Consider the following 18,121-nt stretch of genomic DNA (forward strand, 5'->3'; position numbering starts at 1 on the left):
TGTCTTTGGACTGTGGGGGAAACCGGAGCACCCGGAGGAAACCCACGCGGACACGGGGAGAACATGCAAACTCCACACAGAAAGGCCCTCGCCGGCCCCGGGGCTCGAACCCAGGACCTTCTTGCTGTGGGGCGACAGCGCTAACCACTACACCACCGTGCCACCCTCTTGTGTGCATATAATATATAAAAATTTAGTACCAGTCAAAAGCTTGGATACACTTATTGATTTGTAATAATGAGTAAGTGCATCCAAACTTTCGACTAGTACTGTTAATCAAATTTAGCACCCCAGAATTTAATTAATTAAAGAAGCACGAATATTTAAAAACAAATAATTATTTCAAATGCATTTACTGAAAGTATTCTCATACACACAAACAAAAGAGAAACAAAAATCCCGATTATAATTGATGAGTCTGGCCCTTCTAATTTAATACATTTTTAAAACTCTACCACTCATATTCAAAATCAATCAATCAATCAGTCAAGCATCCTATTAGGTTCATCTTTTTTTTCCCCCTGGAAAAGTTTCCAAGTAGAACCCAAAGGTACCTTAATCCACCCAACCCCCTGGACCACATACACTTCATAGCTGCAGATGTACTGACTGTAACCCATTTTTTTTGCACTGTAAAAAGTTTCAGGCCACCTGTAGCTTTTGCATCAACAAAAACGGTCCATCCTCATTACAGCAGCGAATGTAAGAAGTGTACAAGTAGATCAGTGTGTTACTGTTCTCCTCTCCTTCTGTGTTGGTCAGTTTGTGGCCCAGCCGAACTGTCAGCAGCTCCTGGCTTCACGCTGGTATGATGAGTTCCCAGGCTGGAGGAGGCGCCACTGGGCTGGAAAGTTCATCACATGCATCTTCATCGGCCTCCTTTTCCCCCTCCTCTCCATCTGCTACCTGGTGGCACCTAAAAGCCGCATTGGCCTCTTCATCCGCAAACCCTTCATCAAGTTCATCTGCCATACGGCATCCTACCTGAGCTTCCTCTTCCTCCTCCTGCTGGCCTCACAGCACATCGTTCCCCCAGACCCCACGCGCCAAGGCCCCAAGCCCACCACTGTGGAGTGGATGATCCTGCCGTGGGTTCTAGGTAAGGCTTCATCCTTAGTATCTTGATCATCCAATGTTGGACTCATGTCATTTAGCTGAAACAAATTCAGTTTCATTTGTTGAAATGCCCTGAATGAAGTTGAATAGATTGAATACATTTTTAAAGTTTTAATAAAGGCTTATGGTTGAAATCCTATGCAAATAATGTTATTTATTTATTAATTTACTGTTTTAGTACTAGCAGGTTACCCGGCGTTGCCTGGGTTTTGCAAAATTCTGGGTTGCCCCCAGACTTCCATGTCAAATTTGGTAAAGGTCCATCGAGAAATGGTGATGTTAACCCAAGACAAACAAAAAAACAAACATCCACCACCCAGGGACCCCCAGGGCCCAAATATGGACTTTCTGAGTTCTGTCAAAGGCTATCTCCTGTGCCTACATTCCAAGTTTAGTGAAGATCTGTCGAGAGTTTGTGTTGATAAAGGTAACGGGAAAGGCATTGAGAGAGGGGGTGGGTGGATGTTGTGCCCCCCAGGGACCTCCCTGGGGCCTGTACATGAATTTTGTTTGTATCTGCAAAATTCCGCGTCATCCCCAGACCTGCTTGCCAAATTTGGTGAAAATCTGTCGAGAAATGGCGACATTAACTCAAGACAAACAAACAAACTTTGCTGCTTATTATACAGATGTATTGATTTCTAAATATATATATTTCTAAATCTAAATGCATATCAAAAAAGTTGATTTTACTTAAGGTCAAGTCAAGTCAAGTCTGTCTGTACAGCGCTTTTAACAACAGACATTGTCCCAAAGCAGCTTTACAGAATCTGAATGACCCAAGACATGAGCCAATTTTATCCCTAAAATATTTTTTTTTTTGGTTGAGAAGATGCCAAAAGTGTCCAAAGCTTTATCAGGAAATACTGTTAATAACTTTAAAATCGAAAATAGTTTTGATTTATTGAACATGTTTCTTGATCACTACATAATCTATTTACGTTATTATTATTATTATTATTAGGAGGCACAGTGGCGTAGTGGTTAGCGCTGTCGCCTCACAGCAAGAAGGTCCGGGTTCGAGCCCCCTGGCCGGCGAGGGCCTTTCTGTGCGGAGTTTGCATGTTCTCCCCGTGTCCGCGTGGGTTTCCTCTGGGTGCTCCGGTTTCCCCCACAGTCCAAAGACATGCAGGTTAGGTTAACTGGTGACTCTAAATTGACCGTAGGTGTGAATGTGAGTGTGAATGGTTGTCTGTGTCTATGTGTCAGCCCTGTGATGACCTGGCGACTTGTCCAGGGTGTACCCCGCCTTTCGCCCATAGTCAGCTGGGATAGGCTCCAGCTCGCCTGCGACCCTGTAGAACAGGATAAAGTGGCTACAGATAATGAGATGAGATTATTATTATTATTATTATTATTTTCTTCATAGTTATTCTAAAAGAATAAAAATGAAGAAAAAAAAAACATAGAGCCAGAACCTTACATTAGTTCCTTTGCACATTTATTTGACATACAGTACCAGTCAAAAGTTTGGACAGTCCTTCTGATTCAGTGGTTTTTCTTTATTTTTAAGAATTAAAATACACTTCATGTCTTAAAGTAATGATGGATGTCGTTTCTCTTTACTTAGCTGAGCGGTTCTTGACATAATTAACAGTTTGATAATATAAACTATCAGAAAACGACAAAAGCGAGACTGATGAGCCAATGCAAAAAGAAGTCTTATTTATCACTGCATAATGGCTTTGCAGTGTGAAAGTGTGATAAGAGATCAGAAAATCTTACTCATAATCTCTTTCACTAAAAGATCTTCAGCCAAGAGCTCTTACAAACCATTAGACACATCGTTTAAAAACATTGTGTCTCATTTATCAGGCTGAATAAGAATGAACTGATTTGTAAATCATTTGCCAGAGCATTTACACAATGACTGTGGTATTCCTGGAAATTCAGCAAGTTGGGGGGAAAAAAAACCCCATTCCTTTCCTATGAGAGCTTCTGAGTTTCTGTAAATTCATGAACTCGCTTGAACATCAGCTGATCAGCTGGGAATCAGATCAACGTCATGAGTAACTCGCTGCAATTTTAAATACAGATTGCATTGACAAGTTCAAATCTCTTATTTCAATATTTCAATCGTACGCACAAATGCAGTCAAGATTTGCTGAACCTCGTGTGTTTCATAATGACTTGAACGACACAATCCATAATTTAAGGCAAATAAGACAAACCATTCAGTTGGAACAAAAGTAATGGCACCGTATAAACCAAGGAAGAGACAGCGTGTGTCTACGGTAGCTGGCATCCTGTGACGGCTGAACCTCGTTACTGAAAGTTTTAGCACACTCCAAGCTTAGGAGGCGCTCTTTCACCAATTAGCCATCTTTTTATTTTTCTTCTTTCTATGAGATTCGCCTTTTATGGAGTTTTGTGGACATCACAAAATATAAATCAGATGTGCTGTGAATGCGCTTGGGAACAGCTGATTGGCATTCATCAACATGCATTTAGCAGTCTCTCCACGAAATTGAGTCGTACATGAGCTGATAGCCGACGAGGCGCACAGCACCGGGTTGAGATTGAGTGGAATAACTGTTTTATTCTATCTATTCACTGGATTTTGAGAAACAGAGCATTTTTATTTTTTGCAAATTTGATAAATAAAACTTTATACAAAATGTCTGACAAAATAATTTCCAGTTAGAATGTAAACAAACCAGCGAAATGACAGGAGCAATTTGTGAAAAATGCGATAATAATAATTCTTGAAAAAAAAAAAAGAGAGACATTCTTACCATAAAGTACTTTCATTACATATTTTGTTGCTTTTGGGGGGGTATGTTTTCGAGGAGAGTTTTTATTTCATCCTCAATTGGTTCAGCAACACGTTCCACCATTGTGATTTTGTCTATTCACGGTATATGAGCTGATATCCTAGTAGTAGAGTAGCCAATCAGAGTGCATGATTGCTCATATCCGGTGAATGTGGATAGAATAATATGGATTACTGCAGTTGTGGTGTTGAATAGGCCTATCCATCCATCCATTATCTGTAGCTGCTTATCCTGTCCTACAGGGTCGCAGGCAAGCTGGAGCCTATCCCAGCTGACTACGGGCGAAAGGCGGGGTGCACCCTGGACAAATCGCCAGGTCATCACAGGGCTGACACATAGACACAGACAACCATTCCCACTCACATTCACACCTACGGTCAATTTAGAGTCACCAGTTAACCTAACCTGCATGTCTTTGGACTGTGGGGGAAACCGGAGCACCCGGAGGAAACCCACACAGACACGGGGAGAACATGCAAACTCTGCACAGAAAGGCCCTCGCCGGCCACGGGGCTCGAACCCAGGACTTTCTTGCTGTGAGACGACAGTGCTAACCACTACACCACCGTGCCGCCCCTTGAATAGGGTTATTTATTGTATTTTTATGATTTACTATTTACTGTTTGATCTCAAACATATTAAGAAGGCAAGAAACCCATCCACTAGTTAACTTTTGACAAGGCACCTGTTCACTGAAAAGCGTTCCAGGTGATGACCTCATGAAGCTGGTTAAGATAATGCTAATAGTGTGCAAAGCGTCATCAAGGGATACTGGATGCTGGATACTTTGACGAATCTAAAATCTCATCTCATCTCATTATCTCTAGCCGCTTTATCCTTCTACAGGGTCGCAGGCAAGCTGGAGCCTATCCCAGCTGACTACGGGCGAAAGGCGGGGTACACCCTGGACAAGTCGCCAGGTCATCACAGGGCTGACACATAGACACAGACAACCATTCACACTCACATTCACACCTACGGTCAATTTAGAGCCACCAGTTAACCTAACCTGCATGTCTTTGGACTGTGGGGGAAACCGGAGCACCCGGAGGAAACCCACGCGGACACGGGGAGAACATGCAAACTCCACACAGAAAGGCCCTCGCCGGACCCGGGGTTCGAACCCAGGACCTTCTTGCTGTGAGGCGACAGCGCTAACCACTACACCACCGTGCCGCCCCGAATCTAAAATATGAAACATATTTAGTTTTTTTTTTTTACATTTGTTTTTTTTACCACATAATTCCATATATGTTCCAGATGTTATTTCATAGTTTTAATGTCTTCACTTTTGTTGTAAAATGTAGAAAATACAAAATACAGAAAATCCTATGAATGAGTAGGGGTGTACAAACTTTTGACTGGTACAACACATTTGGATAATTTTATATCCATCACAATCACAGAAATACCACGATTATTTCAAATCCATACTCACCAATGGCTCAATCTTGTGCCTTTTTTGCTTGTATTACTAGAACAAAAATGACTAAAGCTGTGTCTGAAATCGCTCACTTGTTCACGACTCCCTACTCACAAAATAGGGAATTACTATATAGAGGACTACCGGTATATAGTGAGCTCATTGGTAAAATGAAGAAACACTTTCGGACACTACTCCGCCACGCCACTATTTACATCATTACTGTCACACACTTAAAATGTGCCAGATCAGTCGGCTGGTGGGTTTTCAAAATAATAAATACATGCATGTATTTTTGTGATAAATCCATATTATACTGAGCGTATAATTTCCCACATTAATCAATACAAATTATTTTGTGTGTGCTGCATCTTTCAGTTCTTTCAAATCAAGGCTGAATACTTTTTCTTCTTTGCTGCTGCCTTTTATTCAATCAAGTTTGAGGCTTTTGATTCATTCCTCGGTCTGTACTGTAACTTTTATTCTTGTATTTTATTTGTCTTTCATCGGACCATCGGTTGTACACTAACTACTTTTCACGATGCGTTGTGGGATACTTTGAGTCCACTATATAGTTTGTAATAATAATAATTCTCACTATACATTCGGACAGCACTACAAAATGGCGAGCTCGCGATATAGTCCACTATATACTGAGTAGTGAGTGATTTTGGACACAGCATAAGTGTTCATTTAACCCTAGAAGTACAAATTCAAGATCTCCATGGATTTTGCTGCTTTGTTGCATTAAAAACCTGAAGCTGACAGTTCATCCACTTTAGCTTATTCTTTGGACAGCATCCTGAATCTTTGAGTTATGACAGAAAGCCTTTGTTTTCTAATTTATAATTTTCAAGCCTTATAAACAAAAATGTCTTTCAAAGGGGTTCGGATTTACTTACTATGGAAACCATTTGTTCAGATATATGAATGTACGGTGGGGCAAAAAAGTATTTAGTCAGCCACCAATTGTGCAAGTTCTCCCACTTAAAAAGATGAGAGAGGCCTGTAATTTTCATCATAGGTACACTTCAACTATGAGAGACAGAATGGGGGGAAAGAATCCAGGAAATCACATTGTAGGATTTTTAATGAATTAATTGGTAAATTGCTCGGTAAAATAAGTATTTGGTCACCTACAAACAAGCAAGATTTCTGGCTCTCACAGACCTGTAACTTCTTCCTTAAGAGGCTCCTCTGTCCTCCACTCGTTACCTGTATTAATGGCACCTGTTTGAACTCGTTATCAGTATAAAAGACACCTGTCCACAACCTCAAACAGTCACACTCCAAACTCCACTATGGCCAAGACCAAAGAGCTGTCAAAGGACACCAGAAACAAAATCTGCACCAGGCTGGGAAGACTGAATCTGCAATAGGTAAGCAGCTTGGTGTGAAGAAATCAACTGTGGGAGCAATTATTAGAAAATGGAAGACATACAAGACCACTGATAATCTCCCTCGATCTGGGGCTCCATGCAAGATCTCACCCCGTGGGGTCAAAATGATCACAAGAACGGTGAGCAAAAATCCCAGAACCACACGGGGGGACCTAGTGAATGACCTGCAGAGAGCTGGGACCAAAGTAACAAAGGCTACCATCAGTAACACACTACGCCACCAGGGACTCAAATCCTGCAGTGCCCCCTGCTTAAACCAGTACATGTCCAGGCCCGTCTGAAGTTTGCTAGAGAGCATTTGGATGATCCAGAAGAGGATTGGGAGAATGTCATATGGTCAGATGAAACCAAAATATAACTTTTTGGTAAAAACTCAACTTGTCGTGTTTGGAGGAGAAAGAATGCTGAGTTGCATCCAAAGAACACCATACCTACTGTGAAGCACGGGGGTGGAAACATCATGCTTTGGGGCTGTTTTTCTGCAAAGGGACCAGGACGACTGATCCATGTAAAGGAAAGAATGAATGGGGCCATGTATCATGAGATTTTGAGTGAAAACCTCCTTCCATCAGCAAGGGCATTGAAGATGAAATGTGGCTGGGTCTTTCAGCATGACCGTGATCCCAAACACACCGCCTGGGCAACGAAGGAGTGGCTTCGTAAGAAGCATTTCAAGGTCCTGGAGTGGCCTAGCCAGTCTCCAGATCTCAACCCCATAGAAAATCTTTGGAGGGAGTTGAAAGTCCGTGTTGCCCAGCGACAGCCCCAAAACATCACTGCTCTAGAGGAGATCTGCATGGAGGAATGGGCCAAAATACCAGCAACAGTGTGTGAAAACCTTGTGAAGACTTACAGAAAACGTTTGACCTCTGTCATTGCCAACAAAGGGTATATAACAAAGTATTGAGATGAACTTTTGTTATTGACTAAATACTTATTTTCCACCATAATTTGCAAATAAATTCTTTAAAAATCAGACAGTGTGATTTTCTGGATTTTTTTTTCTCATTCTGTCTCTCATAGTTGAAGTGTACCTATGATGAAAATTACAGGCCTCTCACATCTTTTTAAGTGGGAGAACTTGCACAATTGGTGACTAACTAAATACTTTTTTGCCCCACTGTAAGTGATATGCCTTTTACACACACACCACACACACACACACCTAATGTATCAAACTGGTTGGATTTTCCAATAGGTTTCATATGGACGGAGATCAAGCAGATGTGGGACGGTGGGTTACAGGATTACATCCACGACTGGTGGAACCTTATGGATTTTGTTATGAACTCTCTCTACTTGGCAACCATTTCACTGAAGATAGTCGCATACATCAAGGTATGTTTTGTTACAATAATCATAACCAATGCTGGGAAGACTAGTGACCCAGATAGCAAATGAGTGATGGCCCAGTGGCGGCCCAAACTTACCACATTTATCTGGCCTACATACGGCCATGAGCTCATCTGAATCAGGATGCCAGGACACAACCGCAACTCAGCCTGCATGAAATAAATCAGAACTTGTGTACAACTAGACTGATTTTGGCCTGACTTGAAACACTAGCTGTGAAGCAAATAAGGTTTATTGCATTGGGAGCACAGACTTCAAATGGCCTTGGGTAACATTTTCTATTAAGGTTCTCTTAACTGTCATTATCATGCTCATTAGTTCATGTGAACAAACCACAAACCTCAGCATTGATACAACATAAGTAACATTCACAAAATAATGACATTGCATAGTAAACAAAACTAACAAAATAATGAAACTGTTTAAAGCTAGACTGCCTTTCAGATTTTTCAAGTGGAATTCATAAAAAGAATTTTCCCCGACACCCAACTATTCTTGTTTAGTGGAGCCAAAGCTACTGAATTCGAATCACAGACTTCCAATTTTATTATTTTTTTTAAAATAGAACAATTCATGAATTAAAGCCACATGGCCCTAAATCCTCCGGTATTTTTTCCTGCTTCACCATGACGCAATGCAAGATACTACTGTACGTCATGCATCACATGGTGGGCTTTCCCCGTTCGCACAAGGCATTGTTGGATACAAATTTGAAACAGGAGAGAAAAATGGAGGACGTGAGTGTGCGAATGAAACATGAAAGACCGACTACAGTAACGGAAAGCGAGAAGAAAAGACGTTATGTTATATACGAAGGAAAGGAAATGCAGGACGAAACTGATAAATATCGGCGGTCAGCGAGTACCTCGGTGTGATCAGCTGTTCATTTAGCGACAGAATGATGGAACTGTCAGTGCATGTTCAAGGTAAATCTGTGTAGGCGCACACACACGGACTTCCTCTGTCTGCTTGACTGTGCGAAGCGAATTATTTCATACACATTATTTGCTCAGGAATCCCCTCAAATTAAACAACTTCCCAGCCACAGAATGGCCTGATATTTTGTGAGATATTATAGAAACTAATACACATCTATCACAATGACCAAATTTCAAAGGGAAATAAATTTCTCCAATTTTATGAAATCGAAAGGCCGACTAGCTTTAAGCTATAGATTAAATGCAATTAAATTCACATTTTCACTGAGTGAATGTTCAGGGAATAGTAATGTACAGTGTTCCCTTGCCATGAAAACGATAAATATGGATGCTTATCTTTGGTCTGTTTTTTTTAAAAGCACATATTATGACCTTTATGTGCCTGAATTCAACCAAATCCCTAAATGTTGCTGTCTGGTGAGAGCTTGCACTCTCAGAAAAAAGTGTACTAAATTGTACTGTTAGCTAGTTAGTTGTCAGTAGGGTCATAACCTCAGTGGTACAATCAATAGTACATTAGATTCACTTTTTCCAGGTGAAATATACACATTAATAGGTACAAAAGATCAAGAACCACTCTGGCAACAAGGAAAGGTTCAGTCTAGTACCTGATTTTCTCTGAGAGTGTGTAGAATACTGAAAGCTTATTTATATTCAAGCAGATGTTTACACTGTCAATGGTTCAAATGTTTTAAGGTTTTAAATTGAAAGTTCAGAATAAGACTGACTGTAATCAGAAAATCTACATCTTATTTATTACAAACACAAATCCAATTCCAAAAAAAGTTGGGACGCTGTGTAAACTCAAATTAAAAACAGAATGTGAGAACTTGCAAATCATGGAAACCCTATATTTCATTGAAAATAGTACAAAGACAACATATCGAATGTTGAAACTGAGAAATTTTGTTGTTTTTTGAAAAATATATGCTCATTTTGAATACGTTTCAAAAAAAGTTGGGACGGGGCATGTTTACCACTGTGTTACCTCACCTCTACTTTTAACAACACTCTGTAAATGTTTGGGAACTGAGGAGAGCAACTGCTGTAGTTTTGAAAGAGAAATGCTGTCCCATTTTTACCTGATATACAGTTTCAGTTTCTCAACAGTTCGGGGTCTCCTTTGTTGTAGTTTGCGCTTCATAATGCACCAAATGTTTTAAATGGGAGACAGGTCTGAACTGCAGGCAGGCCAGTTTAGCACCTGCACTCTTTTACTACAGAGCCATGCAGTTTTAATATGTGCAGAAAGTGGTTTGGCATTTTCTTGCTGAAAGAAGGAAGGCCTTCCCTGAAAAAGATTTTGTCTGGATGGCAGCATATTGCTCTGAAATGTGTATATATCATTCAGCATTAATGATGCCTTCCCAGATGTACAAGCTACCCATGTCATGTGCACTAATGCACCCTCATACCATCACAGATACTGGCTTTTGAACTGTGCACTGATAAGCCAGATGATCCCTCTCCTCTTTAGCCTGGAGGACGTGGTGCCCATGATTCCGAAAAAAAAAAAATCTACTTTTGATTCGTCAGACCACTGGACAATTTTCCACTTCGCCTCAGTCCATCGTAAAAGAGCTCGGGCCCCGAGAAGGTGGCGATGTTTCTGGATATTGTTTATGTCTGGTTTTAATTTGCATTTGTGGATGCAGTAATGAACTGTTTTCACAGACGATGGTTTCCTGAAGTGTTCCTGAGCCCATACAGTGATTTCCACTACAGACACGTGTCTGCTTTTAATGCAGTGTCAGCTGAGAGCCTGAAAATCACAGGCATCCAATGTCAGTTTTCAGCCTTGTCTCTTGCATACAGAGATTTCCCCAGATTCTCTGAACCTTTTAATGATATTATGTACCATAGATGATGTGATCCCCAAATTCTTTGCAATTTTACAGTGAGGAATGTTATTCTTAAATTGTTGCACTGTTTGCCCATGCAGTCTTTCACAGAGCAGTGAACCCCTCCCCATCTTTACTTCTGAGAGACTCCGCCTCTCTGGGATGCTCTTTTTATACCCAATCATGTTACTGAGCTGTTGCCAATTAACCAAATTAGTTTTTTTATTTTTATTTTTTGCATGACAACTTTTTCAGTCTTTTGTTTTCCCTGTTCCAACTTTTCTGAAACGTGTTGCTGACATCAAATTCAAAATGAGCACATATTTTTCAAAAAACAAAATTTCTCAGTTTCAACATTTGATATGTAGTCTTTGTACTATTTTCAATGAAATGTAAGGTTTCCAAGATTTGCAAATTGTCATTCTGTTTTTTTATTTACGTTTTACACAGCGTCCCAAATTTATGGAATTGGTGTTGTACTGATGATGATGATGATGATGAGACCATTCACAAGCCTTTCTGTTCCATGACAGTACAATGAAAAAATGAAACCCAGGGAATGCTGGGAAATGTGGCATCCAACGCTAGTGGCCGAGGCTGTGTTCGCCATCGCTAACATCTTCAGCTCTCTGCGCCTCATCTCTCTCTTCACCGCCAATTCTCACCTAGGCCCTCTGCAGATCTCCCTGGGCCGAATGCTGTTAGACATCCTCAAGTTCCTTTTCATCTACTGCCTGGTGCTGGTGGCCTTCGCCAACGGCCTCAACCAGCTCTACTTCTACTACAACACCGATGGCATTGAAAAATGCAAGGGCATCCGCTGTGAAAAGCAGAACAACGCTTTCTCAACGTTCGTTAAACTATTCAACTCAAGAATAACAAATGCATGAACTGAAGTTGGTGGTTACGTTTTATTTTAAAGAACACATTGTTCTTTGTCGAGTAAAGTCCAAATCAGATGTGTATAGATCAGTCTTATTGAATCATGGTTTATTGATGATTCTTCTACACGAGGACTAGTGATGATCAAAGTTCTACTTTAAAATAATATAGATATATATTTTGTCACTACCTAAAAGTAGAGCTCCTGATGAGTGTGTGAGCAAAATATTTGCAAGGGTGCAAAATCAACTTGAATAGAATAATAATATTATCGCACCATGAATGACCCATCGAATTGTGTAGTGTCGTGTATTTCACATCAATAAGTCGCTGCATTGTCTTGTGACAGTTAAACCAATAGTGAGATAATAATGAGCATTACAGTTACGAATAAATATTTATTCCTTTCTTTGACACCTCATACCATGCACCAGAAACCACACCACGACACTTATTATGGTGTGACTCTGCTGGGTGCCTGGTGGACAGCAGTGAACCAGCACTTTCACGTTACAGCATTACTATAGAGTTACCATCCAATATTATCGCACATAAGAACTAATCGATATCGATCCGCGGTAGGTTTAGATTATCTACAACTCAGGAAAGATGCTCATAATTGCTGTTGAACTGTACAATAATTATGTTTACACAAGAGTGCAGAGTAAGAAATCGTTCAGGTAAAAAAAAAAGAGAGCATACAATGCAAAGATATATTGCCCACTATGAAAAAAAAAACAGTCAGATAAAAACCTTCAAGGGGAAAAAAATACTGGAAAACATCCTCCACAGCTGAATGCAGTGTACCGTATCAGCTCTGAGGGTTTGAGCTGCAATCTTCATATTTCAAACTTGATGTCAAACAGTCATCTGGTTACATCTGCAAACTAACAATCTAGTAGGACTAATAAACCTGTTTTAATTAGTTTTATATGAAACTGTCATGAATATTTCCCATAAAATGTGTTAGTAAATAATCCCATGTTATTTACTTATTTATTTTTTAATAAAAAGCAAATTAAAAATAAGCGCTGGATAAAATCCCGTCTATCTTATGGAAATAAAGATGCGAATTTCATTGTCCGGTGATCAAGTGTTTATGAGATACGTTGCCTTCCATTTATGATCGGGTTCCCTGTGGTGGTACACAGACGTCGTTCGTGTGTACGGCCGTTGTACGGTCTCAAAAGCCATCAAAAATCTATTGCCCTTACATGACAGAAACTATTAAATGTCCAACAAGCTGTTGGACTAATAAACCTGTTTTAACTAGTTTTATATGAAACTGTCATGAATATTTCCCATAAAATGTGTTAGTAAATAATCCCACATTATTTTTTAAAAAGCAAATTCAAAATAAGTGCTGGATAAAAACCCATCTATCTTACGGAAATAAAGGTACAAATTTTGTTCTCCAGTGGTCAAATGTTTATGAGATACGTTGCCTTGCAATTACAATCAGGTTCCCTGTGGTGGTACACGGACATCGTTCATAAAGTCACAAAAGGCATCAAAAATCAAATCGTTAGCTTGTTCTATTTGCTCATGCCAGGTTAGACTTGTATAGAATCCTGAAATAAAATTGGATGCACATGAATTCAAATTCTAGCTAATGGTAAATATATATATGTTATTTAGCAGCTGGGAGGTCCGTATGGTGAAATACCGTGACCGAGGTCTTGAAAGTACTGAGCGAGGCCCTCTGGGCCGAGGTCAGTATTCAAGGCTGAGGTCACGGTATTTCACCATACGGACCGACCTTAAGCTGGTAAATAATATATTTATTTTTTTCTTTCCCAAATTCTAACAGAAAACGAGAGCGCCCGAAAGGGAAAACCGAGCCGAGCCGCCATTTTGAATCCTCATTCACGGCTGTAATGCAAATGGCTTCCTCCTCGGTATACAAGTGCACTTCCATGGCAGGAAAAAAAAAAAACTACATTTTGCCGCCTATGTAGTCCCCTATTTATACAAATAGGAGTCATTCAGGATTCAGCCATGTTTTGCTCGGCGTTAGCAACAGTTACAGGTTTTTAGCTTTCTCCTGAAATGTTTTCTTTTATTTCTTCTTCCTCAGGGTAGTAAAACTCGCTTTCGCTGTGAAGACTGTCGTTATCGCTATCCATGCTGTAAAATTAATGCTATTCTCCTGAGAAATGCTGGCAAAAATTTATAAGATTTTTGATAATCTTATAAATAAATCTTATTTAAAAAAAAGATAAATGTTGACAAAAAATGCGACTATGTTTGTTGTTGTGAACGAGCGAGTTGCCAGGGGTCCATAACTGGGGTCCGTACCATAGGATACAGACCCGCTCACCAGCCAATCAGAGTGCAGGATTTGATGGAAACCGGACCGCGAAAAAAAATTATACTTATTTATTTATGTGATAATTTACTGCAACTGATTAATTCATTAGCAAATTTTGTAGAATTAGTCATGCATATGATCATCAAACTTACAGAGACTGAATGATGGGTTCAGGCAAATGGCGTAGTTGTTTAATAAACTAATCTCTCCTTATAGTTTTAGATACATAAATGGAGGACATTACACGGCTGTGCGGAGATATGAAGTTTATCTTCGAGTGGTGAGCATATTTACAAGTGAGTGAAGAGAACAAGTGAAAATGTTTTCATCCCGAGAAGATAAACTTCATGCCTTTGCACCACTGTGTGATGTTCTTTATTGGACACATCCACAAAAAATATGCGAGTTAATCAAAAGAATTTAAATTTTGAACCAGTTCACCATTTTGACAACGCACATCTTGTCAACAGGAAAACACTGGGAGTGCCGTCATCGGCGTGAACTGTCAGGAATTATTATACATACAGGACACTTTTTCGATGGAATAAAAACGTGTTCTATTCCCTTCTAGCGGGTTTCATTCGTTTGGTTTGATAGCATGCAATATTGTTAGCATATTGCTTATCCTATGTGTACTACGTCACTCTACCAAATGGAGAACGAGCGTTGAATATGGTTTACGATATTGCATGGTTGTCAAGACAACATGACGTCACATGTCGGAGACGTAAAACTTCCACGCTAGCGAACGACTGGAACAATTTGTAAACAAACATGGCTGCCAGGTTTGCTTCGTTCAAAACAGAAGATTCTGGGAGAATTTTGAAAGAGAAAGACGCGTTGAACACCTGAAAGGAATGTGTATGTATTATAATAATCATATTGACTGGCTTTTTTTCATGGTATATCGGTTATATTCCATTCAGCAACTCATCTTCAACTTGTTCAGTATCATGCTAGCTGAATGGAATATATCTGATATACCACAAAAAAAAGCCAACCAATATTATTTTAATATGTCACTCAGATCCGCGACGTATTTCATATGAAAAATTTGAACTTTTCTACACGAGAAGATAAACTTCATTTCTTTAAACCAACGTGCGATTTTCTTTTTATTATATCGACACATTCACAAACAAAAAGCACTCAAATTTATCACAACAATTCATCAGTTTCCTCACGAGTGACATATAGAGATGTGTCACGGTTTTGGTTCTCCATGTCCCGGGTGTAGCTCGTATGAAAAATACAAGTGGTGTATTTCCTCGTAAAACACTCGTGTCCATTTATTATTAAGAGTTAGTATCTCATCTCATCTCATTATCTCTAGCCGCTTTATCTTGTTCTACAGGGTCGCAGGCAAGCTGGAGCCTATCCCAGCTGACTACGGGCGAAAGGCGGGGTACACCCTGGACAAGTCGCCAGGTCATCACAGGGCTGACACATAGACACAGACAACCATTCACACTCACATTCACACCTACGGCCAATTTAGAGTCACCAGTTAACCTAACCTGCATGTCTTTGGACTGTGGGGGAAACCGGAGCACCCGGAGGAAACCCACACGGACACGGGGAGAACATGCAAACTCCGCACAGAAAGGCCCTCGCCGGCCACGCGGCTCGAACCCGGACCTTCTTGCTGTGAGGCGACAACGCTAACCACTACACCACCGTGCCGCCCAGAGTTAGTATATAACATGAAAACATAACTAAATTAATTTCATCAGTATTTTCAAATACTTTTAGACATTTAAACTTTATTTTTAGTCATTTTTGGGTATCACATATCCAGGTTCATGTTAATCTCCTGGAGGCCATAATGAATAAAGCTTAATGCATGTACAATTTGGACTTTACTGAACAATGCTAAATAGCGTGTTCTTTCAAATCAAACCTTACGTACTGTATTTGTTTGATCATAATTGCTTTATCTGCTTATAGGTTATTTGAAACATTGCAGTCTTTGTTCTGGTCCATATTCGGCCTGATCAATCTGTACGTGACCAACGTTCAAGCCGACCACAAGTTCACGGAGTTTGTAGGAGCCACAATGTTTGGCACGTATAACATCATCTCTCTTGTGGTGCTCCTCAATATGCTCATCGCCATGATGAACAACTCGTATCAGCACATTGCAGTAAGTGCTATAGCCGGCCCTGTCTCAAATACTGGTTTTATTGCCTTGACTTATTACCTACTTCCATTGAATGAGCTGAGTTCGTATTGGATGAGCGTTCTCCAGGATGATTTACAACAGTCTTTATTTACTATAGGATCATGCTGACATTGAGTGGAAATTTGCCAGGACTAAGTTGTGGATGAGTTATTTTGAAGAAGGAGGTACACTGCCACCACCGTTCAACATCATCCCCAGCCCCAAATCTGTGTGGTACCTCATTAACTGGATTAATATTCACATTTTCAGAAGAAGGTTGAGGAACACAGAGACCTTTGGAGCACTCGGGGTGAGCCGAATATCTTTTTGAAGTAAAGTAATTGAAACTGGAATACGCTCGAGATGGTTTTGATAGATTGAACATCTCTTGTGCTGTACATTATTAATCATTTGTATCATGACGTTTTATCAATCTGCTGTCAGACTTTAATGCCAATGAGTGTAAGTAATAAATCAACTTTGCATCCTTAAGTGACCTTACATAACAGTCGTTCGATGCTGTACGTTAACGTTAGGACTGAATACAAGGGGCTTTAAGCTAGATCCGAGTTTGAGTTCTTGTATTTGCGTATCTACATTTGTGTTTTTCAAAACTGATAAGAAAATGCCAGACAAATCACTTTTCATGCACTTTTCACTAAAAAATGGTTGACAGCTGCACTGTGACTCCTCTTTAGGAAAACGCGGGTGTGAGCTGATTGTAAATAACCAGTTGTCAGTTTCTGTCAGGAGTGATGAAACACCTTCTATTAAAAACTACGCCATCCAATTTTCATTCCATAACAGATGTAAATGGAAAACGTGCACCAAATCTCTTTTGAACTTTTTTATTTTTTATTTTTAGAGAAGAGCTGCTGAAAAAGTAAGACTCAGTCACCAATACCAGGTTTGTTAAACAACACTACAATCACAACGATAGGTGTTGTGGTTGATCTGGCTGTGAATAACTTTTTTTTTTTTGCTTGTGTGGCATTATTTGTGCAGGAGGTTCTGAGAAACCTGGTGAAAAGATACGTAGCAGCGATGATCAGAGATGCCAAGAAAGAAGAAGGACTCACAGAAGAAAATTTCAAGGTAATTACATGACATGACATGACATTACATTACGAGGTGTAGTGGTTAGCACAGTAGCCTCACAGCAAGAAGGTCCTGGGTTCGAGCCCAGCGGCTGGCGAAGGCCTTTCTGTGCGGAGTTTGCATGTTCTCCCCGTGTCCGCGTGGGTTTCCTCCGGGTGCTCCGGTTTCCCCCACAGTCCAAAGCCATGCAGGTTAGGCTAATTGGTGGCTCTAAATTGACCGTAGGTGTGAATGTGAGTGTTTGTCTCTATGGTGGGGTTTACATTAGACCGTATCAGCGGATCATCAGATTAACGTTTTTAAAATGATTAGCGTGCACACAGCAACGCCAATACACGATTCGCGTGCACACAGCAACACCAATACACGGATACGCTCGGCTCCGCAGGCATCCTGCGCTCCAAATCACTCCGCCCTGAACAGCGAGTGCCCTCTGGAGGGTGCGCACTCCGGCCCTGCGCAGCTCACAGAGCGCGTGAGTGAAGCGCACGAGCAGTGATTCGGGACTGAGCCGCTGTGTGTGTGATCCCAGTGCATATCGGGCATGCGCGTCACTTACCACTTGCAAGTGGAAGGATGGCAAGCCTAAAGACAATCATAACTACACAATGGGCAGTATTTGCATCAGTATTTGCAGTATTTTCATACTTTTATACTCTTTAATGAAAGGTGATACAAGGCGGAAGTCCGCGCCGTTTTTCAGCAGTCGCGTCACATGACCAACGCCAGCGAATCAGGAAGGTGGATGTCACAGTGACGTTGTCCAATGACGACGCCAGCTAGAGCTCAGCACAGCGTATCCGCGTATTCTCAATGTTTACACA

General features: G+C 40.5%; 1 protein-coding gene across 1 annotated transcript in view; it reads left to right on the top strand.

Annotated features, from left to right (window-relative positions):
• The window catches only part of trpc4b (transient receptor potential cation channel, subfamily C, member 4b), a 100,513-nt gene that overhangs the window by 75,649 nt on the left and 6,743 nt on the right, over window positions 1–18,121 (top strand). Inside the window, exons 3-9 of the mRNA XM_060897721.1 lie at window positions 763–1,099; window positions 7,912–8,051; window positions 11,379–11,695; window positions 15,986–16,181; window positions 16,318–16,509; window positions 17,065–17,106; window positions 17,205–17,294. Coding sequence (XP_060753704.1) covers window positions 763–1,099; window positions 7,912–8,051; window positions 11,379–11,695; window positions 15,986–16,181; window positions 16,318–16,509; window positions 17,065–17,106; window positions 17,205–17,294 — 1,314 coding nt within the window. The remainder of the gene's footprint in view (window positions 1–762; window positions 1,100–7,911; window positions 8,052–11,378; window positions 11,696–15,985; window positions 16,182–16,317; window positions 16,510–17,064; window positions 17,107–17,204; window positions 17,295–18,121) is intronic.

This window comes from Neoarius graeffei, chromosome 17 (genome assembly GCF_027579695.1).
Source record: "Neoarius graeffei isolate fNeoGra1 chromosome 17, fNeoGra1.pri, whole genome shotgun sequence".
NCBI classification, from domain to species: domain Eukaryota; kingdom Metazoa; phylum Chordata; class Actinopteri; order Siluriformes; family Ariidae; genus Neoarius; species Neoarius graeffei.